This window comes from Indicator indicator, chromosome 1 (assembly GCF_027791375.1).
Source record: "Indicator indicator isolate 239-I01 chromosome 1, UM_Iind_1.1, whole genome shotgun sequence".
NCBI lineage: Eukaryota > Metazoa > Chordata > Aves > Piciformes > Indicatoridae > Indicator > Indicator indicator.
This window is the reverse complement of record NC_072010.1, coordinates 4,180,679-4,204,514: the sequence shown is the minus strand read 5'-3', so window position 1 is coordinate 4,204,514 and position 23,836 is coordinate 4,180,679. Positions and strand designations below refer to the sequence as shown.

General features: G+C 42.0%; 1 protein-coding gene across 3 annotated transcripts in view; it reads left to right on the top strand.

Moving 5' to 3' along the window:
- The window catches only part of TENM4 (teneurin transmembrane protein 4), a 400,376-nt gene that overhangs the window by 248,883 nt on the left and 127,657 nt on the right, over positions 1 to 23,836 (top strand). For 2 of the 3 annotated variants that reach the window (XM_054383335.1, XM_054383323.1), the window contains 3 exons: positions 5,511 to 5,696; positions 12,047 to 12,073; positions 19,902 to 20,048. In XM_054383335.1, the coding sequence (XP_054239310.1) occupies positions 5,511 to 5,696; positions 12,047 to 12,073; positions 19,902 to 20,048 (360 nt within the window). The remainder of the gene's footprint in view (positions 1 to 5,510; positions 5,697 to 12,046; positions 12,074 to 19,901; positions 20,049 to 23,836) is intronic. The other variant, XM_054383330.1, reaches the window with a different exon arrangement.

The following is a 23,836-nucleotide window of genomic DNA, read 5'->3' as shown; positions in this document are numbered from 1 at the left end:
GAACAGGCTGCTCAGGGAAGTGTTGGAGTCACCACCCCTGGAGGCATTCAAAAGGCATGTAGGTGCAATGCTGAGGGAAAGGCTTTAGTGCTTGATTAACGGCTGCACTGGATGACCTTAAAAGTCTCTTCCAACCAAAATGATTCTGTGGTTCAAGGTGGATTACGACTCCTTAAAAAGCCTTGAGGAATTCTGAGACAACTTTTATAGACCAGAGGGAAATCTCTCTCCCAGTCATGAGGGAGGAAAAAAAAGCCATTTGTCTGAAAACTAGCTTGCAGGTAGTTGAGGCTGGCCTTAGGGGCTGGTTCCTGGTGGAGGTAAGCAGTGGTGGAGTAAAGCAGGTCCTGAAACTGAAGATAAATATTATTATTTTTAAAATTATTATTATTATGTAAAATTACCATAATTCTGTTGGAATGGTATTATCCTTTTCTAAGGATGATATTAATGATGCATCTGATGGCCTTGGATGAACCACCCAAACCTCAACAGTGTGCTCCAGAAGTTCTCTGTGAAAGTTTTCAGGCAAATAGGCCTCTGGAGCTATATGTCTTTCCTTCTTGAGGGGCAACTAATCTCAGCTGAGTTCTTCAGGTAAGAATGTGACATAAAATGAGGTGAAATCAAGGCAATGGAAGACACCAGCAGCAACACAGGAAAAAATCAGATAGTAGGAGAGAAATGAACTTGATTCCTTAGATAAAAGCTGCATCCATGGATCAATTGATGTCCATCAGCACCCTCTGGTAAATGCAAGTGTCAGGGAGCAAATATAGGGCGTCACTCAGAGTCCAGGTATTTCCCACAGGGCTGCATGGGCTGATTGTACCTTCTGAGGACAATAGCCTCATATTTCCTGTTAAAATTGAGCACCAGATTTGCTCAGGAGATTCCCTTCCTTCAAGGAACTACAGGCAGCTTTGAGAGCTGCACGACAAGATGAAGTAAAACACAATGCACCTCTAGGAAAGGATAAGGAAGGGCTAAGCTGTTCATACAAACAGGGGAAGAGATTAAAGATGAAAGGAAATATTTAGTCACCTTTTGGGAACAGCTGGTGTGAAAATATTTAACAGGCAGGTCTTTTATGCACAAGCACAGCGTTCTAACCAAGCTTAAATAGGCAGGAGCAATAAAGTGCAGCTGGCCAGCCTGTGAATACTGTAATAGGAGAATTAAAAGCTTTCCTTCTCATTTGCTCACGCAGCTCAGATGGTAGCTAATCATGTCCTCTAATTTTAACAACAGAATTGGGAAATGTACCAAAAAAAAAATGTAGCTGGTAATAAGAACAGAGGTGGCAAATTCTGTCCCTGGGACTGAATGATGAAGAAATTATTCACATGCCCTTTTCTGTAAATCAGCCTTAGTCGTCTTTAGCTGCCTGAAAGGACCCACATTTGAGTGGAAACTTAATCTCAAATCCATTTTGATCATTTCTTTGAGTGCCACCAGAAAAGTAAAAGCTACTCTGTCTATTTAATCACCCGTCAGAAAGCCGTGAACGTTTAAGAGCACCATGTTATAAAGGGCCAGGGCATACAGCAGGGTGTTTAAAGTGTATGGTTCCCATCTATCTTTAAACTAGCAGCTAAATGGAAGATTGAGATTCCCGAGTTCCTGGCTCCTGGTTCCCTGTCAGCAATAATTAAACTACGTTTTAGGGAGGCTGTCGTAAGTAGTTTGCGTCACAGGTGTTATTCACAGCTGAGGGTCTTTATTACAGCTCTTGGCCTCTGGGAATCCAAACTACCTGACATACCCATTAAACAGGAGTTATACATTCAGAACCCAGAGCCTGCACTCTCCTGTGTGCATGAGTGGTGTTACAGCTGGGGACTCACCTGGGTGGGAGATAAAACCCAAAGTGTCCCCAGCGCTCCCATTCTGGGTTATCTGTTTGGTTTGGATCATGGAGTGCCTGTCCCTGGCCCGTGTGTGCAAAACTGTTCTTTGGCAGCATATTGTCTGAGAAATAGTTCAGTCAAGAGGAAAATGTCCCAGTGGGTTTTCCATCCCATTTCATAGGAATGACTCTGCAGAGATTCTGCCTTTCAGAAAGTGCTTTTCCCCCCTCTCCTCACCATTTTTAAATGTCACTCCATTATCCTCCTTCCAATCTTTAAATAACTCTAAGGAGGCATCTGACTATCACTCCAAATAGCTTCCTTTTATCTCTGGTTTTGTTTAGTATTTTTTGTTGCCTCCACCATCAACCTGTAGATATCTGACCTACTATGAGCTTCATTTCCCAGTCCTAGCAATAGGACACAATATTGGATGTCAGGACATCTAGGAGGTCCTGCACCTGTCACAGCATTCACATATATCTGTAAACCCATCACTTTACTTCTTTATGCCTTGTATATTTCTTATGTGAGGTCCTGCACCTGGCTTGGGTCAATCCCTGGTATTAATACAGGTTGGGGAATGAGTGGGAGAGCAGCTCTGCAGAGAAGAACTTTGAGGTTCTGGTGAATGAAAAGCTGGACATGAACTCTTACAGCCCAGAAGCAAACCATGCTTTTGGCTGTATCCAAAGCAGCATGGGGCAGCAGATGGAGTGAAGGGATTGTGCCTCTCTGCTTCACTCTGCTGAGAACCCACCTGCAATGCTGTGTCCAGCTCTGGAGTCCTCAGCACAGGAGGGACAAGAATCTGTTGGAGCAGAGCCAGAGGAGACCACAAAAATTATTGAAAGGTTGGAACGCCTCTGCCATGAGGACAGGCTGAGAGAGCTGGGGTTGTTCAGCCTGGAGAAGAGAAGGCTCCAGGGAGACCAGCAGCATCAGACTTTATACTTTCTCAAGGCATTTCTTCTCAGCTTGCTGAAATTTTAGTACCCTAATTCTAGCTCTTTTTTAAAAACACCTGCTGTTTCTTTTATCCTCCTCCAGACTTTGTTCATCAGGGCAGTCAAGGAGAGCCAGTTTATTTATTTTCTTAGTACAGCTTTATTACTATATTAGTTAACTTGCAGGTCCTGAGTGTTCACATACCATCCTGACTGGCTCACACTCTGATTGGCTCTCTGGCACTTGGAGAAAGGGGTAGAAAACACACATGGCTGGGCTCCAGACCTTTAGCAAGTCAACAATTGTCCATCCCTTATGTTCATAATGGGCACTGTGGTATATTATCTCCCTAGCATCTAGAAGCTGTGAAAATCTGTCTCAATGCTATACAAAAAGTAAAAACTTCTGCAAGCAACTCAAGAGTCTTTCTTCAGCCATGTGCTATGTTAAAGGTTACATTAGGTGCTGCTATGTTTCTGCAGCAGGTGATATGTGCATGTCCCTGGTTTAAGCACTCAAGGTGCCCAAATACACAAGTACTTGGAAAGGACAAGTTCTGAAGTGCCATGAGCACATTTGAACTCCAAAATTCCTTAATTAGAGATTTAAATATATAAGACTAAAGGTTTGGAGACATCCAAGGCACTGCAGAAAAAAGTCAACTGAAGACTTGTTCCAGGCCCCTGGGCTGTATAGTAAGCAGCAGCTAGATATTTGCTCTTGTCTCACTTGGGAAATGAGGTGTTTTCTAGATATGGTGCTGAAGGGCATGGTTTAACACCGGAACTGGTAGTAAGACAGTGGTTTAATTCAATGATCTTAGAGGTCTTTTCCAAGCAAAATGGTTCTATGAATCTTATAATGACTGTCATAGTAACCATTATCTAAAGAACTCTCTCTGATCCTTGGAGACAAAAGCCCATTTCAGTGTAAGGGGATGAACACCCTGCAACTCTCTTAAGGAGCAAAACTTTCCTCCTGAAGTTGAAGTGGATATTCCAGCCCCGTATCAGAACTGTGTTTAAAGTCCTCACATAGTCCAAGCTTCCCGTTATTGGTGATACTAATTAACAAAAGAGTAAGGGCAACTCAAGTAAGGCTGAATTTCAGTCAGGTGTGATGTTAATGCAGGCTGAGTAGTTTTGAATATTTTATGTGCAGCCAGTGACCCAAAGTAAATGTCTTGTATAATACCAGTCACCCCTGTACCATAAGCCTCAAGGCTTGAATCCTGTACTTAATATGCTCAGAGGCACAATGAGAGGCACTGGTGCTGAGCTGGTGTCTGAGATACTCATTCTGAGGGTACATAGCTGGGAGACCAGAGGGAGAATGTGCTCTGCACAGTGCCCTGGTAGTCCTTCCTGGGCTTCTAGCCCAGCCCTGCTCAGCATTTCTTCTGTCCACATCTTCTTTCCACTCTCTCCAAAGAGAACTGTGTCCCTAGCCTGTAAAACCTATAAAAGGCTCAGTCAAGCAGAAGGCTTGAGTTCAAAACATTTGGGAAAGTTCAATCCAATTTAGAAGCACCAGGCAGAAGTCAGAGAGAAGGGGGGGAGAAAGCTGATAATCTGAAATACAGTCTGAATTGCCTCTCCTCTGACTGAGGAGAGTGCTGTCATGGTTTATGGGAGATCGAAAGTGAGCAGTCAGGGGATGAGCCTGGAGGAGAAGAAATAGATTCATTTCATTTCATCTGCAGCATAACACTGCATCACTATTTGGCTTTATTTTTTTCCCCCTCAAAATCAGTCCTGCATAGTACTGGTGGTAGCACAAATTTTGACACCTGACTCATGGGTACCTCTTCTCTATGAAGTCTTGATTTTTCCAGACAAATATAGTGCATATGAAAAGGTGAAGTCTCCCAAAGTCATGCCAACGGCATGCCAGGTTTTAACCAAAAATCTAGTGCTGGACAAAAAACATTATGCATATCTATGTCCTCATGCCCAGTTGGGATCATGGAGGATGAGAAGGCCAGCACCTCTGAAAAGTCAGTGTCCTTTAGCTCTTCTCTTTTGTGGAGGTAAGTACTGAAATATCCAGCTAGGGGGCCAATGCTTCCATTAACTCCAATAAGACTTGGGAACAGCGCCATCCTATCAACCCCAGTGCATGTATCTCAAAAGAAAGAGCATGGTAGTACCTCTGAACACCTGAGAAGAGATTTTTAATGGGGTGGTAGGAGAACAGGGACATAGCAGATGTGCAGACTCAGCAGAAACAGAAAAATCCTATATTCATTTTAAAGGGAGAGGAAGGGTCTTAATGAATGGGTTAATAAGCCATAAACAGGCTTTGCCAGCACTTAACTTTAGCATCAGCAGTTTATCAGCACGTTGTTTCCACACTTAACCAGATTTTAATTAAATATGACTTTTGTTCTTTTTATCGGAAAAGCCTTCCCCTTCGGATCTGGCGATCACAAAAGCTTAAGGAGCACAGGAGAATTAGAAAGCAAATAGGAGCATCAATGGCAGCAGACCTCTGCAATCCATGTCCATCTCCTTTTTTGTGATGTACTTATTCGATTCTTATTGTCAGGAAGGATTAGTGTTATGAGCTCCAGGAATTCCTTTCATCGCCCCGTAAGGCGAGGTAGTGAAGTGTGGCTGCTTTTCCTAACAATAACACTTTGGATTTCCACCCCCCTCCCTCTCCTTTCTCTCCACCCATATCCCCTCCTCTCTCTTCTCTCCTCTCCCACAGAGATTTGTGCAGCCGACTGCGGAGGACATGGCATTTGTGTTGGAGGCAGCTGCCGCTGCGAGGAGGGCTGGATGGGCACAGCCTGTGATCAGCGAGCGTGTCACCCACGCTGCAATGAGCACGGGACGTGCCGCGACGGCAAGTGTGAATGCAGCCCGGGCTGGAACGGAGAGCACTGCACTATTGGTAGGGAGAAAGAAAAACCAACTACTTTTCAAAGAATAAGTGATGATCAGAGAGGAGAAAAGGCGCATGCTTAAGTGAATATGTGTGACTTAGTGTAGCATGAGCACCTTTGTTCTTGGATTTCCAGTTCTGACATCATACATTTTCATGTGGGAACAAGATTAAATGTCCTTTCATTTGTTGATAACAGGGATATATATATATATATATATATATTATTATCAAACATGAAGTACACCTGTGTGGTGCTTGATCTCATAGAGACAAACTGTCAAATGTCAGCAAGATGGTTTTGAAAACACCCTGCTTTGCCTCTCTCAAAAGGTCATTTTGTGGCCCCAAGACTTCTCTCTCGGAGACTGTGATGACATTTTCAGAAACATGCATCTAATTTAAAGTTTTCTTTTATTTTTTGTTTGCCTCATTATTTGCACTGCCACTTTGCTTACCAATATAAAAGAAGAAACTTCATTTCTGTCTGGTGTTTAACTATCTTGCTTATTCCTTGTCTGCTTTGCTACCTTTCTGACCATTTCATTTTCCTCTCTCTTTAGTTCTCCATTCTTCATGCACCGGACACTTACCTTGAGCTCTCGATGTCATGTCTATTATTAGCAGTAGTAGTAAAGGACCACCAATACTCCAAAACCATGCAAAGAGTTGCAGTTCTCACATTAAACAGTTTGCAGCATCATTAATGAATTGGCTTGTCTTTACCTTCCTCCTTCATCTCACTTACCTCCTTGATGTATTTTCCTTTCTTCCTTTTTCCTGACTGTCATATATTCAAGTACTTTAGACCCCATTCCATAGTCATGCTATAAAATCAGTAGCATTAAAATTCCCTAAATAACATTGATTATACATTAATGGAAACCTAAATTAGTGAATCCACTTCTGCTCTCAATAATGCCTGTGTGAGACCTGAAAAAAAAATATCAGTTGACTTTAGAAGAGTTGTTCCAGAGTGAGAACTCTCCTCCAGTCATTTTTATTTAATCAGATCCTTTTAAAGATAAGAAATTTTACCTCTATGTTACTTTCTTTATGCCATAATACATATAGATCACACCACATCAAAACTAACTACTATCTACACCTGGGCCAATGTCAGCATAGTTATCCATATGGATTAGCACCTTAGTTATATATATGCATCACTCTCTTTGAGCCCACACAGACAGACTGGAAATGAAGCCTGATCACAAGGTTTTTTTTTTTTTTTAATTCCAACAGTAAGGTAATGGTACAAACCATATTTGTGGCTTAATTCTATTTATCATTTAAGCTAATGTCACCCTGCCACATTATGGCCTCTACATGCATCCCCCTAATAAAAAAATAGCTAGCTCTTAAAACTTCCTCTGTCTCATTAGACATTACATTGTGCTTCCTTTTCAATGTCCCTAGCAGCTGTTGTTTCTTTTCACAACGAAAAGATTTTTAAAAACCCAAAACCTTTCTTAAATTACTTTAAAAGAGAGCAGTCCTGTGATAATTGGAATCCTGTGTTTCTATAATAATGTTTATTTTATAGCCTTGTGTTCAAGCACTTTGATTTGGAAAACGAAACAGATTCCTGAAAAAAAAAAAAAAGTTTTAAAAGAAGAAGAAAGAAAAAAAAAAGTTCATCAAACAATCTCAAATTCAGGGGACAATTTCATAGGAAAGTCATTTATGTAAAAAAAAAAAAAAAAAAAGGCAGCACCAACCTGATTCATGCCCTCAGTGCCATTTTATTAGTTCTGCTGCAAAACCAAAATGCCACACGTTTGGTGTATGAGATTTCTCCACACAGCTGATATGCCTGGATTGATTTTGAGCAACAAACTTCTATCTTCCCTGATAATTAAATTTACCCAATTATTTGTAGTATTCCTTACTCCAAGTACAAAGAATCTGTGTTATTGTGGGAAAGGCCAGCACTGCAATGCAGTCAATGCTGAGATTTTACTGTGGTAAAATTTTACTGTAGTGCTGCTGCCTTCCTATTGCAGTGCTGCCTTGAATTAGGAATCATTCTTTAATACTTAAGAATGCTGGAGCAATTCTGTTTCTTTTCACTTCCATCCGTCCCTCATCTACTTGCATGGTGATTTAGCAACAAATTTCTACATAGTTTCATGCCTCTGAAGCTGTAAACAGTATTTCCTGCAGAATATTTCATTGATAAATGTGTGGAATATAAAGGAGATTTGGCAAAGTCATAAATACCCACGAAAATTGAATAGCTTTGGAAGGAGTAATAAGCTAGTTATATTGGCACAAATGAAAGGACATTGACTTGGAATTACATTAAGTATGTGGAAAGCATTCCCCTTGTCCTTGTGTAATTTCCCTGCATGGCAACTTGTTCTGTTGACAGTAATTCCTTCTATGTCTGCGTCATGGCCCAGTTTGCTTTAGCACTGACAAGCGTAAAGCCCCATTGCTGAAGTGATGCTTTAACAACATTGCCATGTGTGCAGGTGACATGGTCCAAATGGATGATACAAGTAAAGGACACTTCTTCCATTTCCTGTTCAGCATGTTTGAGAGTAAGAAATCCTTCTGGTTTGAAGGTCATAGGAAGCTCTTTCTTTTGGTGTTCAAGTAAGCTCTGATCCCTGTGGATTAATTTTGTTTGCTCGTACAAAGAGTCGTGTTACCAAATATATTGGCTTGATTGCTCACATTCAGAGATTTCATTAGAGGAACCCCAGTTAATTCCCAACCAGGAAGTTGATGCAGAAGCTTGCATTCATCATCCTAATTCAATAAACTTAGGGCATCCAGGCAAAAGAGTAGAACAGAAAGTTGATAATGTAACTGCAGGAATCCTGAAACCCAGAAGAATGGTTCAATTGCTTTAATTTCTTAAAGGAAGAAAACAAAACCATGACAACGGTCACAGTGCAAGACTCCTATGATGGTGCTCTCCAGCATATTCCAAATTTGCCCCCAGTTAGAAGCATTGCAAGAATTCAGCTTTCTTCTGTTCTGGCCCAAATCACATAGAGGGAGTACAGTGGGTTTTAGGAGCATTGAGGTGAAATAAACCCTCTTGAGATGAAGGAAACCCTCTTACTGTGAGCTTTGCAAGGCCAAATTACAGCTCAGCTCTGTGGTAGGCTCCTCTATGGGATTAATTCACAGGTAGCACCATAGAAAAACTTCCTGAGTTTAATAAAGAACTCCAGAAATTTCCTAGGGCTGTAACAGCCTGGCCTCAAATTTGCTACAGTTGATGATATGCCCTGGATAGTGCTCCAGGTGCTCTGCATCCCACCTCAGAGATGGGAGATGGGCAAAAGGAGACTTGCCTCTGTGGGCTTTGCTGAGATACTGAGATTGCATCTGATACATGAAACTCAATCTGATTCATCAAGGAGATTAATCCCTTGATTCATATTAGGGTTCTTTAGACAAGTAATGGCAGAGAGAGCTTCCCTGTGTGGTGAAGTTGGGATGTTCATCATCCTTGAACAGTCTGGACACAAGACCAAAGCCTTCACTTGAAGTTCAGTTGCTGCACTTGAATTCTACAGGGTCTCTAGAGTGCTGAGGGACCAGCAGCTAGCTCTCCAAGCACACAACAGCCCACCTAGTAGGATTAAGGATTTTCAGAGCACCTCAGTGCCTAATTCCCATTGATCCCTGCAAAAGCTGCATACTTAACCCCACTTGAAAATCTGTTCCTGGCATACACTGGTGATGTACGCAATAGCAAGTGCCTAGACAGACAGGTGGACAGCCCATCCCACATGAGCTTCTGCTTATGGTGCCATAGGGCTGGGTTTTGTTTTACTTAGCAAAACTGTCAGTTTGGAGAAATCTGTCCCTTGAAGTTTGTCTTTCGTCAGCCTCCTTGCAGAAATAATCACACATGTTCTGAGCAGCCAAGGTTGTAATCAGTGCCTCCCAGGCTCTGCTGGAGCAGCTGGAATCCAAAAAAGTCCAGGTTACATGTGGATCCCAATCTCTTTTCCCCAGCTTTCTAAGACATCCCTTGTTCCATTTAAATCTATAAAGCAGCTTGGTCCATGTGCAGCCCAACACAAAATAATTCCACCAGTGTTTGGTGAAGGTTCTTTCTACCCAACAGAGCAGATAGATAGTCAGGTTTCTGCAGCCCTCAGGCATATCTCCACCTGAAGCTGGGCTGTGTTTGACCCTGTGTCACCCACCCTGCCTGGTTGAGATGAGTACCTTTGGGCAAGAGAACGCTATGGTTATAACAGTCAGTGGAAAATATGTGCTTGCTGCTTTGTTCCAACATGATTTTGTATGAAGCTGAAGGTAATCTAGCCTTAAGTAGTTTGGCAGCATATTTGACAGTAAGTATTAAGCAGAGATGAACTTCAAAGTCTTTTCCCCTTCCCCTGTGGCATAAACTCCATGTGCCATCACTGGTTCAGCAATGAATGGCTACTTTCTCCTCTCCTTCAAATTGTGTTCTCCATTTAACTCCAGTGATTCCACTGAGGTTCTGTCTATTCACCCCACAGGGAAGATAAAAGGAAAGTAGGTATTTAGAAAATGAAGAAGGAGTGCATACTGGAGAAGTTCTGTCCAAGAACCTGCCTCTGGCACTTCTTCTCTCTTCTGTCTTTATGAGCTAAGAGAAATGCTGATGGGATTCCTCCCAATCTGTTTCAGAGAAATCAGACCTAGTTAGCTCAGGCAGGTGAAATGAGAGGACTTTCAGACCAAAAATGCTCATGTGAGCTCTCCACATAGCATATCTGAAGGGACAGTGGCTTCCTGGAGGAAGGTAGTAACATGGAGCTGAACATGGTGCCTTTGGGTGCAGAGGACAGCTTAGAAAAGTGGCTTTTCTTCTCTGTAGCCCCTACATAATTCCTCAGCACATCCTCCATGCCTGCACCATTTCCAAAGGAGTGCCTGTAAATGTTAAGATGATTTTAATGCCAGAAGAATAGCGTGGGAATGAGACGATGCAGATTTAGAGAAGAAGGATTTGTGCTACCATGGAATATTCCCATAGAAGGTCCTCATTGTTTTTCAGATGACAAGAAAACATTGACACATAACTGACATATAGTAGGTGTTGGCACCTGACCCCACTGCAATCATGTGCACAACAACTGATGCCCAAGTTTACAAGTTGGGCTGGTGTGGATGTCAAAATCCGTGAGACACGTTCCCAGTCTTCAGCCACCATCCAAGCAGATGGTGATGCTGTGGTTCCTGCATCACTACCTCTGCACTGAGGTGATTAGTTAAGCTCATTTCCAAGGGGGAATCCCAGTAACTGCTCCACAATAGGTTAGATCTGATCCTCCCAGCCCTCTCCAGTTGCTTACAATAGTGCTTCAACAGATCCATTGAATTCATAGCATGGAATGACAGAATTGTAGAATGGTTTGGGTTGGAAGGGATGTCCAACGGGCTGTGACCTCCCAGGTGGGCAGTGTGTAGGAACCCCCATGCAACAAAAACCTCTTCAAAAAAGTACCAGGGCACAACTGAGAAATTGCAGAGAACAAGGGAAATAATGTTTAAGCAGGTAATGAAAGAAAGAAATGCAGGACTCAGAACCTCTTGTTTATTGATAAAGACCAGTTAGGACAGAGAGTGCCGCCTGCTGGCATGTGCAAAGGTTCTCCAAGGAAGGAATCCTGGTTTCTCCTTGTGTCTTTGCCACCAACTTTCTGTTTGACCCCAGAAAATGAATTAGAAGGTGGTTTTCCAAATTACTGTTCCATGGGAATTGGGCACTGCTCCCACAACATTTATAACTTTTTTTTTTTCCATTAGTCCTCCTTAGAATGAGTATATTAATACCTATCTGGTAGAGCTGCCATGAGGTTAATTTAACATCTATAAAATAATTTGATCTGGGGCTAGAGAATGCTATATAAATACAATGTGTTCCAATCAAGAAGATCCAGGGAAAAGCCTCTCCCAATCTGGGAAGGGCACAGGACTTTGCCTCTTTGTGTGGAGACTCTGGTTTTCCTGATGAGAAGAAAAGTATTCAGTAAAACAGAGGCAGACTGCTGCAATTGAGCAGAGCATTACAATATTCTGCCACATATATATTTATACCTATATATACCTATATATATATATAAACACATAAATATATATAAAACTTTCCTGTTTCTCTTCCTGATCTTAATGAGCAAAGATGACTGGTCACCTAAACACAGCCTTCTTGAGCTCTTTGACTGAGGAGGGCTGTGCTCCACCCTTCTTCCTTTTTTTTTTCTCCTCATAATCAAGGTTTTTCTCTTCATACCACAGCAAACTCTCCTTTGCCTTTTCTAGCACCTGCACAGTCTCGTAGTAAGCTGCAATGCACTTATTCAATCCTACCTTAAATGTCCTGTCTTTTATCTCCCAAGCTCACTATCTGGATAAGGTAGTGAAAGGTATGCTCTTCCTTCCTATTTTTTTCCTATTGTCTTTGTGTTTCTTTTTAAAAACAATGCACCATGAACATGCTGTGTGGAGGTTGCATCTCTTCCTCATTGTCACCAAAGTGCTCCCTAATGTCTGGAAGGGTGACCTTTCCAGTCATTTAGGTAGGAAATTCCTCTATAAGTGCTGTGACCCTGTGTTAACATCGTATCAGTGTTCCTACCTACCCTTCCCCCTGTCCCTGCCCTCCCCTCCAAATCATCTCTCATCCTCACCCCTCCTACCCAGGTAAGGTGAGTCAGGAGGAAACAAAAGTGTCTGTGAATACAGCAGGAGCCCTGTAGAGTGATGTGTTTTAATTAAATGTCTATAATCCATTTTGTACCAAGCAGGTGAGTGCACTTTCTGTGTGGAGTCTTCATGGGTTTGATCCATCACTGCAAAGTCTTACATGGGAACTCTAGTAATGAAATATTAATTATTTTAATTAATTTTTTTTGCCTTAATACAAAAATGTGAATGCCACAAACCATCTGGTTTTATAAATCAGCAAAATTATTGAACTTGCTGATGCTGTGTTAAGGTACACTATGATAAAATCCCAACCCAATGTTCCTATTTGTAAATGTAAAGCAAGCCTAGGACCTGGGTCTTTCTTCCATGAAGAACAAAAGGAATAAAACAGTTGCAGAACAGAGATAATCTGCAATCCATAAAACATCTCCATTGTTTACTAATCAGAGCAATGAGCTGAATTAATGTAGGACTTTTTAAACAGCACAAGACAGTTCGGTGATGTCCCTTAGCTTTTTAAAAATCTTGGGAGAGCACACAAGTAGTTAAATGCAACAATCTGACAATAAGTATGCCTGAGTTGGACACAAACATCTTTCTATGTGGCTGATTTGACACAGTTCTGACACCACACAGCATCATATGTTTGCTGGTTAAACAAACCAAAAAATCAGGTTGAACAAATCAGTTCCATAGCATTACCCTCCTTTTCAGGTTGTGAGCAATCAGAAATAGCAGCTGTGAGAGGCTGATGAAGAAAGACAGATATGCCAAAATATTGGTCCAGTGAACAGCTAAAATGAAGTCTCTGCCATACAGGGCTCTTGTGGTGTGACAAGAAACACGGTGGCCCTACTGACTTTGCTCTCCAGATGAATTTATAATCTAATGTTCTCTCTTGTTTCTACTGGGGCTTAAATGCAAGTTCAGGTACAATCACAAACAGGGAAAAACTTTGAACAGACAAACAAATATTAATCATAAGGAAATGTCCACAGTTTAATTAAGGAGGCTTTCATCTTCAGTTCAGCAACTGGTAGTTGTCCTTGGACTCCAGTTTATAGATCAGCAGATTGGTCAGTGGTAGTTGCTTTTCTCTCCTTGGTTAGTGTCAGTAAATCATGTCTGACTTTATTTAAATTAGGAGATGAAAGTATGTTCTTCTGAGATCAAGGAGAAAGGATGACTTCTTGTGCCCTTACGAAGCACTAGTGGTGACATCTTTAGAAACAGATGTGGGCCATCACTAGGGAGTCTGATCAGAACCTCTAGTTAATGTTCCACGTCTCAGTGCTTTGTATTTCAGAACCCCAGGACTCCTCCTTTTTATCTCAACACATATTGGAAAAGGTTGGATGAAAAGGTAGCAGATAAGCACCATGGGCATAGAAAAGATGAGAATACAACCTGCAGAACCTGGGTCCAAAGACCTTCGGTACTGATTTGCCCATTTGGTGGTCCGATTTTTTTCACCAAGTCTCCTCTAGCTGTCATTATTCCTCTGGAAAGCCTTTTGACTCACCTTTATGCCCAAGAATAAAGACATATTATATTTAGTGAGTATTTCAGTGGGTAACAGCTTAAGCAGCCTACTAAGAATAAAAGATTGGCTCTTACCACGCATGGCCTCTTTTGGAAAGATTAGCAATAGCTGAAACATTAAAAGTGCATGGTTTTTACTTGGCTAACTCCATGGTGTGCATTTTTCAAAACTAAATTACTCATGCCCTTTTGGCTTTCTCAATTATTAACATCTTTCTGGTTGAAATCCCTTCCTAGTAATCCTGTGTTGTCAAGGGTGAGCCTGATTTACTGCTGAATCTTTTCAACAGCTTTAACAGTAAACCAGTAAGGCAGAGAAGAAGCAGAATTGTTCCTAAATTAAAGGACAAGTTTAAATACTAAACATCAGCATCATTAAACCAAGGACTTAACTAGAATTGGAGTGGACTCTTCCCGACTACTCTCTAATTAGCACTGGTAATGCTTAAAGGGGTGTTAAAGGGGTGCTGACTTTAGTGAGAGCTGCTCCATCCAGAATCCCTCTGGAGCTAATACATAATTAATTTCTGTTGTTGGGTAGCAACTCTCACTCAAAAAAATAACCACATTAACAACTGTAGTGAGGCATATAAGCATCTAGTCTGAAGTGTAAAGATGCTGATCATTTGAGCTCAGGATGGCTGCAAGGTGGCTTCTTTGGACTGCTCATGAAGCCTGAGAAGCTGTAAGAGCCTGAGATCTGACCACAGCCAGTTCCCTCATTTGTACAATTACAAGCAACAGGAGCTCTGGCAAGTAACTTTTTAATCTTAGCCTGATTAAGGGTTTATGGATTCCTACCATCACAAAATATCATGGTGGCAGTTTAAGGGTTGAGTGTTTTCCAGAACACTTTACTGAGTTTCTCAGTGTTTGCAGGAATCAGCTGATGCTTTGCTCTTCACCTTCAGTCCTGTAGAAGTTCTGCAGCTCACTTATTGATTGATGTTCTCTCATGCTCCAAGCTCCAGGTGTTTGCATCTTCACACGCTGCATCCATTTCCTGAGCTCAACCACTACTGGCACTTGCTAGAACATCCATCAGGGCTTTCATATTGACAATGGAGGAATGATAATAGCCTTATCTTTTAAGTCCAATTTCACGTGGCAGTGGGGCTTGGCTTGAAGAAAAATCCCATTGAACATTGTTTATAATTGCAGTAATTAGAGAAATCCTTAACTGTACAGATCATTAAGAGCAGATTATTTCACCAACATTCTTAAAGTGTCAGGATAATTTCTTACTCTGGTGACAGTCTCCTTTGGCTCCGACAGTCTTCCCTTGTCTACTTCAAAATTAGTCCACTTTTTATATTGCTTCCTGGCCTGCACTGTCTCTTGCTTGGCAGACCTGACATCTTTGTGAATGTCCTGCAGTACTGCCATCTTTCAACTGTACATTTATGTGCTCCAGTTGGAAACTCACATATAGGACTGACCACCAGCACCACCTCAAAAAGCCCTATCCATTTATTTAATTCTATTAGTCACCCAAGTACCATTAACAAACACAAACAGGAAGAATGGGTTTTTAGTGGCTCTGGGGGTGAGAAATCAGAGCTGCAAGCTTATGGTGGTGTAAACCTGTGAGGATTAAGCCATCCTGCTGTGCTGATATTCAGAAGCACTTTGGAGACAAGATGATCTTTTTGCTTTATTCCCCAGCATGGGGGAAAGGAGAGGATAAAGTTTACTTGTTTCATCTTTTTATGAAGTACTTTGAAGTGCACGGTTTGTGGGATAGGAAATACTGTACATTCTTGTCTTTGCAGTGTTAGTGGTGGTCAAGTCTTTGTGCAGTGAACCAGTTTGGAAATGGTAGTACTTACAAGTCCATTCTCCTAGATATATTGACCTACACAACCATATTATATTCTTTCTAAAGGTATGAGTCCTCTGGCAGCTGCTGTTTAATTGTGTTACTCTCTGTTAATGGTTTCCTTTATCATTACGTCAGAAAACTCTCTTCTCTACTACCAAACCCATGACACAGGAGAGGTACAGCTTAATCCTCACAGCACTGATACTTTGCTGTACCTTGTAATGTAAGATCTGAATATCTGAATATCTTGTAATGTTAATATCTGAAAGCTTTTACATTCATGAATGTGTGAAGAGTAGTTTATCTCTCATTAAGAAACATTTCTTTCTGGCTCCTTGACAGAAATTTATCTCACTAGGAAACAGAGATGACTCTTTCCATAGTGGGAAGGGGTAAACTTACTTTCTAGACTTGAAAGATGTCAAGAGAATAGAAGATGAAATTGCAGGTGGGAGTTATCCTTCTGTAGGTGTCTACAGCATAGATGCTTACATCTCATCTAGTCACCCTGATTCCCTTAATAGTCAAGAAGAGGAATAGATATTTGGGAAGGCATAACTTAATGAGGTACTCCTCTTCTCTCTCTCCTCTCCTGACTGATGCTGTTCTCTATCTGCTTTCTGAGATGCTTAGTTTCCTTGAGTCCAGATCAAGATGATTTAGAAGAAATCCTGAAAGTCCATTCAAATGCTCACAAATATATTTCTTATAGACAATGAATTGCACTGAAAATTCCAAGACATGGGACTGAAAAAGGTCTCCTCAGTCAGAGTCCAGTCCTCTGCTGTCAAGGGCAACCACACTATGTAAACCTTTACAAATTTTCCATGGATAGATAAATGGGTAGATAAATGAGGCTCTATGGATAGATAAATGAGGCTTCTTCTCCTTAATACTCTTACTGTGGGGCTACACCAAAATTTTATTCCTTTGATAGTGGCTATTTTGGGTTTTTTCTAATTTCCAATCAGAATGTATTCGTGGTTGGTTTATGTTCATTTGTTCTTCTCCCAGTGTTACACTCTTTAGCTTAAATAGTTGATGTCCCTTCTCAGTGTTCATATGTTTCATGAATTTGTGGAAAACAATCATAGTCTTTTCAACTTTTGCTGTGCTAGAGTAGACAAATCAAGCTCTTGTAATTTTCTCAAGTGCAGAAGGTGCCTCATACAAATTATATCCATTATTTTCTATCATTCCAAATCCTCCCTCTCCTAAGCCTGGAAGAGAAGAGCACGTACAGTTCCATATGAGCTCCTGATTTTTACAGTTCTAGTAGTTTTTCCTTATACTTGCTGGACACACCTCACATGAGACATTTGAAGATCATTTGCTTTTGTCAGTCTTAAAGCAAGTGATCAGTCACCGCAGTGTCTCTTCTGTCTAATAATGGTAGATATTTGCACTTGAGATCTTTGTTTATGAAATGCAAATATAATTGAAACAAGAACAATACAATAGAACTCCTTATTTCCCTCTGAAATTTCATCCTGTGAAATTTCATAGGCTTAACTTAAACTGCTTTTAGGATTTGGATCTGTTCCCACATGGCTTGGAACCAAACTCAAAGAGACTTTTTGTCTATAGCTCCCATCAAAAAATTGTAAAACTTATCTCCTTCCCATTGCAGAAAATAAAATTCTTCTCCAAGATTTAAGCAATAATTGATGGGTTTTTAAAAAAATCTAGTGGTACCCAACCCTTCTTCTCTTATCCTCCTACAGTGGTGTCTTGAACTTCTCATCTACCAACCACTTTTGGTTCTCACTGCACTCCTGTCCAAGTCGACACCAGAGCACCTGTGCAAGGAGTTTTCTGCTCGGCCTCTGCAGCTGCAGGATAGAAAATAACTTCTTAGAATGGGTTATAAAGAGTTCAAGCAGTAAAAACATGAGGTGTGCTCAGTGATGATGCAGCAGCCAAGCTCTAATGGAGCTTTGCAAAAGACACATAAAGTGAGATTTCTACAGAGGTTTTTCATCGAGACAAATTTAGGCAGATTTATAAACTGGGGAATAAAATTCCTATCTTTACTGTCAGGATGGTCCCATCCAGACTGAATTTATCTACTCCAAAGCAGGATTACCTACCCAGCCAAGTAATTTTAACAGATTATTTTAACAATACATTTATTTCATTCTCCAAAACAGCTGAATGTGTTCAGCTTGTACTGAAAGTAGAGAGCAAACATATGAATTAGCTCTAGCCTGGAAAGAAAATCAGAATCAGTGGTTAAAAGTTTGGCACTGTTGTAAGTAACTGAAGACAGGATATTAAAATGGAGAATTTCCAGTAGCCTTCCCTATAAATAGTTCTTCTATAGTGTAGAAATGCTAATGCAGCATACACACATGGATCTGTAAATTGCACACACACAAGCATGCCCACACATACATACACATTTTATAAGACTGATGTACAACTAATATGTTTGTAAATTAAACGAATACTTAAGATCCTTTTAAAGGACTTTTTCTTACCACCTTTTTAATTTTTTTCCATCTGATCCCTGCAAATCTGTCACTTGTTAGAAAAACAATTCTAGAAAAGGTTTAAAGTTCACCATGAAACAAATTGTTAGTTACAAGGCACTTCTGAATGGCATTTCCCCAGTGCAGGACACATGGACACACAATAATGTGATGTGCTCTATGTGGTGTCTCAGCACTTCTAGGGTAGACCCTGGTCAACCAGACATGGCAATAGCATGTACCTCTTTGTCATTATGTTGTAACCCTTTAGGACAGGATAATCACAACCAAAGAATGGTAGGAACCTCTGGAGATCTTCTAGTTCAACCTGCCTGCTAAATCAGGGTCACCCAGAGCAGGTTGCACAGGACCAAGTCCAGGTGGGTTTTGAAAGTCTCCAGAAAAGGAGACTCCACAGCCTCTCTGGGCAGTCTGTTCACTGCTCCATCACCCTCACATGAAAGAGGTTTTTCTTCGTGTTCAGATGGAACTTCCTGTGTGTGTGTTGTTTACACAGTTCACAAACAAACCTGTCTTGCAAAGCCTAGGGCCTGAAGAAAATCAAACTGTATGGCAGGATTGCACAACACACATATAAATAGAGAAGGCATTAAAACAGGGCTTAGGAAGACTGAATTGTGTTTCTGGTATAATCAGTCCTGCTGAGTGACCTTGACAGTCACTTCAGTCCCTTGTACTTCAATTTCCAAAGCTGTAAAATGTCTTACATTTCTGACAGCTTTTTGGTAAAGATTTTTGAGTTCTGCAGGTAAAAAGCCCCTGGAGCTGTAGAAGCTAAGCAGCCTCCCTCCCACTGCTGCTTACTGTGGAAATTACCCTGCAATTTTCTTGGGGGGGGGGGAGTGAGGGGTGGGAGTGGGAAAGGGAGAAAAGGAGGGGAATCTCAGTGGGAGGTCATCACATGAGAAAATCAAACCCTAGTGGGAGCTTGGTGTTCATCCACCCTAAGTTTTAGTACCCATCAAAGAAACACCTAAGCTCTCTGTAGTTAGTGGGGAGAAATGGATGTTTCCAGAGCTTGCTTCAGCTCATCAGGATGGGCATCTGACACATATAAGAGGATTTATGCCATGGGACAGTCTGTTTCTCTGCTGACTACAGAGAGGGTTGAAAGTCTCTCTGGTATAGAGGAATTGTAACTGAATGAGATGAATCCCACCCAGAATGACTACAGCAGAAATATTGGGTGTTTTCCAAATACTTTCTTACATAGGAAATGCCTTCCCTTTCCAGCCAGCTTTGACTGCTTACCAGTCTGAGGTCTCAGTATTACTGGAAGCCAGTTGCTTTATCCTGCTGGGTGATAGGAACTTTAACCCCATATTCAATTTAAGTAACCCAAGTAACTCCAAATCTTGATCTTAGAAAGTAAATCTTTGAGAGCCTTGGAGGGGAAGGTGGGTTTTACAATCAGTGAAGCAGGAAGAACTCACTGCCTCTGTGAAGCTCACCATTCCCTCGATCCAATTAGCAAGGCTATGCTGTGAGGACCTCCTGGGAGGTAGCAGCCCATTGAGTGGTTCTCACCATCTCCTGAACTGGGACAGTTCACTCCAGGTGGGAAGACAGCAAGTGGCAGCAGAGAAATAAACTGAAGGCAAAGGGGAAGAGCTGCTTAATTAGCCCCTTTCCAGGCTGCGTTGCTTTGTCTTTCCAGTGCATTTGAAGGTGTGGCTGTTTGCCTTGCAGAGGGATGTCCTGGCTTGTGCAACGGCAACGGCAGATGCACTCTGGACATGAACGGCTGGCACTGCGTCTGCCAGCTGGGCTGGAGAGGAGCTGGCTGCGATACTTCCATGGAGACAGCGTGTGGCGATGGCAAAGACAACGACGGAGGTAGGACACCAGCACATGTGATATGTCAGGCTTCACAGAGCCTGGAAACCTTGCACAGTGAGCAGTCAGCTGGGCTTGATTCTGCAGGGCAGATTGTTTTTTGACAGCTGGTGGAGAACAGACAGCCCTGCCTGCCAGGCTGACTCAGCCAGAGTGGATCTGAATTCAAATGAAATGGATCTGGACTTGGGATTCTAGGGCTGGAGAGGGAGGTTTGTTTATCCTGTAATCAAGTCCATACACCAGAGAGCAGGCAGAGGCTATGCACGACACCCCAGCCAGGTTGCTCAGCAGTGACATGATGGGACCACCTCAGACAGTGAATGTCCTGGACTGTTGAAACTTTGGCCTCACTGCCTGAGGTTTTCATCAAGGTTCTCTGGTAGGCCACTGCTGACTTGGGGTGGATGCTTTGCAGAAACTTAGAGGCTTTGGTGACTGATCCCCATGCCCACAAGCCATCCAGTCCCTCTCGAACCATGTTTTATTGATTATGGTTCCACATGTAATGATGTCAGGCATGTGAATAATAGCTCTGCGTAATGCAGACTTAATATTCAGAGTTATCTCATTACAAAGGAAACTCTGGTGCAGTGTGAAGGTTTGAATTAGAGGGCAGGAGATGAGATATTAAATTTAAGGCATAAGGGAGACTGCATAATTTGTTTTGTTGTCACTCAGCAAAAGGCTTTGTAAACCACAAGTCTGGGCCAGGACCCAGACTGTGAAGTGGAGACTGCATATTGCAAGCCTCTGTTTTATCATATTTGCAAAAACAGTACAGTTAAAAAAATGATAAAAAAAATAGCCAAGCCAAGATTGTGATTATCTGCTTCACAGCAACTGGGATTCTGATTGAATATTTAAAATACTTCTGCACATCTGGCATGGCAAATGGACCAAATTATCCCTTTAGAGAAAATGGAAAAAATTGGAGAACCAAACAAAGAGTGTGCACTATAAAACAAAGGTTGCTTTTTGCCTCACATGAAACTTACTATCACTGTAGTCCTCTGTCCTATTTATAGCTGACACAGGGCAGCAGTAAAGTTCATCACATCAGATGTGTGAAAAAATGTTAAATAAAAGCCGAGGATAATTCGACTTTCCATGGAAAAATATAACCAGCAAAAAGCCTCTGAAGAGAGAGGGAAGAAGGAGCAATCCAGTCAAGGAGCAATCCAGTCTAACGTACAATGTAGACCACACCTGTGTAACATGACAAAAGGGCATGGCCAGACTCTGAGCAGGTTGGTGGAACACCATCACCTTGTATCTCCTGCTTCAAGGTGCTAACCTTGTAGCTGGGTTCTCCTCACCTTGAAACAAGCCATTTGTTGCCTTGCTAGCCTGGGAGGACAGCAGATGTAGACAGAAGAGGCGATAGACATCGACATGTTTACAACTTAGCGCTCAGCAGCTGCTAACTTGCATTTGGTGAACTTGCATGGAGCAGTGGTGTACACAGCTAGAGCAGAGCAATTGATAGGTTGTAGCATATTGCCTTGTGACAGCTTATCCTTGTGTCAGAGCCCACAGCTGAGTGCTGGTTTTACTCCTGGTGCACTGCAAACAATGCATCTACATGGTGTGCATTACAGAGTGCAGATAATCCATGTCACACGTTGTGCTCTTCCTCTGAATTTGCTGCAGTACTGCTAAGGCCTCTTCTCAGCTGGAAAGTGGAACAGTAGAATAGCTTTACCTTCTTAACTTGATTTTTCTGCACTTTTATGTATCATTTGTATTTGTGGGCTCAAATCTAGAATTTCAGTGTAGGGGTGTCAGCAGTGGTGAGCATTTCCACTTTGAGCATTTTCTTGTTTAGCACAGGGATTTGAATACAGCTTCATGGATTCGTGAAGAAAGGCTGATTCTGGACCTATTTCTTAGTTTTTATGATGATTTCTATAGCAAGACAGCTGGGGACATTTGTAGAACATCCAAAGAATAATTTAGGTTGGAAGAGACCTCCAACAGCTAGCTAGTTCAGTGCCCTGCTTAAAGCAATTAGAATCACATCAGGTTGCTCAAGACGGTCCAGTCAACTCTTGAACACCTCCAAGGATGAATTTTCCACCTCTCTGGGCAGCCTGCTCCAGTATATGGCCATCATTATAGTAAACTTTTTTCTCCCAATATCTCATCATAACTTTTTCATTATGAAACTTAATGTCTTTTACCATCATCTGAGACTTCCTAGAGTAATCCACCTGGCTTCTTGCTTCCCATTCACAGAATCCTGGATCTCTATTAGACTAGAAAGAGAGAGAGAGATTGAGAGAGAGAGATCAAGAGAAGCATAGCCAGCAGGTCGAGGAAGGTGATTCTCCCCCTGTACTCCACTCTGGTGGGACCCCACCTGGAGTACTGTGTCCAGTTCTGGAGCCCCTATTACAGGAAAGATCTGGACATGCTGGAACATGTCCAAAGAAGGGCCACGAAGATGATCAGACATCTGTGGCACCTCTCCTGTGAGGACAGACTGAGAGAGTTGGGACTATTCAGTCTGGAGTACAGAAGGCTCCGAGGAGATCTTATTGTGGCTTTCCAGTATATTAAGGGTGCCTACAAGAAAGCTGGTGAGGGACTTTTTAGGGTGTCAGGTAGTGATAAGACTAAGGGGAATGGAACAAAACTAGAAATGGGTAGATTCAGATTGGATGTTAGGAAGACGTTTTTCAGCATGAGGGTGGTGAGACACTGGAACAGGTTGCCCAGGGAGGTGGTAGAAGCCCCATGCCTGGAGGTTTTTAAGGCCAGGCTGGATGTGGCTCTGAGCAACCTGATGTAGTGTGAAGTGTCCTTGCCCATGGCAGGGGGGTTGGAAGTAGATGATCCTTGAGGTCCCTTCCAACCCTGGCAATTCCCTTAAGGACATGATTTAATGGCCATGGTGGTCTTAGGTTGATGGTTGGACTCTTTTCCAACCAAAACAATTCTATGATTCTGTGATTTGATGATCTTCCCTTTGAGCTATTTCAGGTATCATCTCATAGCTGCCTACTTCCTGCACAGAGCAGCATCTCTCAAAGCTGAGACACCATGGTGGGGCTGTTCATGCTACAGGGAGGTTTCCCTCTGCCTGAGCTCCTCAGAAGCTGCTTCTTGCACTGTGGTATTGAGTGTCTGCTAGTCAAGATCCCTGCAGCCGGAAATTCCTTGGGATAATGGTAGCTGAAGTCAGAATCCTTTTCATCAGATCCCAGCCTAATCATACCCTGAGGCAGATGGGTACCAAATTACAGGGTGTGTTTTCCTCTTAAGTCTGGAGGCTGTTCAGATAAACAATAACAAGCTAAGCAGAAAGACTCACTGAAATGTAATCTCTGTTCAGGTTAGAAAAAAGGTGTCTGGGACAGCAGTCCTCTCTCCTCACAGGAGTGTCATTTGTCAAAGCTAGCACTTAGATTTCACACCCAGATCCACTTTATTTACACTTTTAAACACAAAGCCCATCGACTTGAAAGGGATCATAGCAAGTAACTGAGAGCAGGTCATCATCCAATATCAGTCAAGGGAAAACAGTGCAGTGACAGAGCTGTAACAATCTGGGTGAAAGGCTGGGATTTGGCACATTTGACCTAAGAGGCCACCTGTATTACAACAAATGTGAGGTGTTTCCTTAAAACAAGCTGAGAAAAGTGGTTCTTGCCTCTCTTTGGCAGAAAATAACCTCTCTAATTCATGGCTGTGAACACTCACTACCTGAGAGTAGTCCTGTCTCACCCCACACTGAGTGCTCTGAAGAACAAGAAGCTTGAAGGTTTAAAAGACCAAGGAAATTA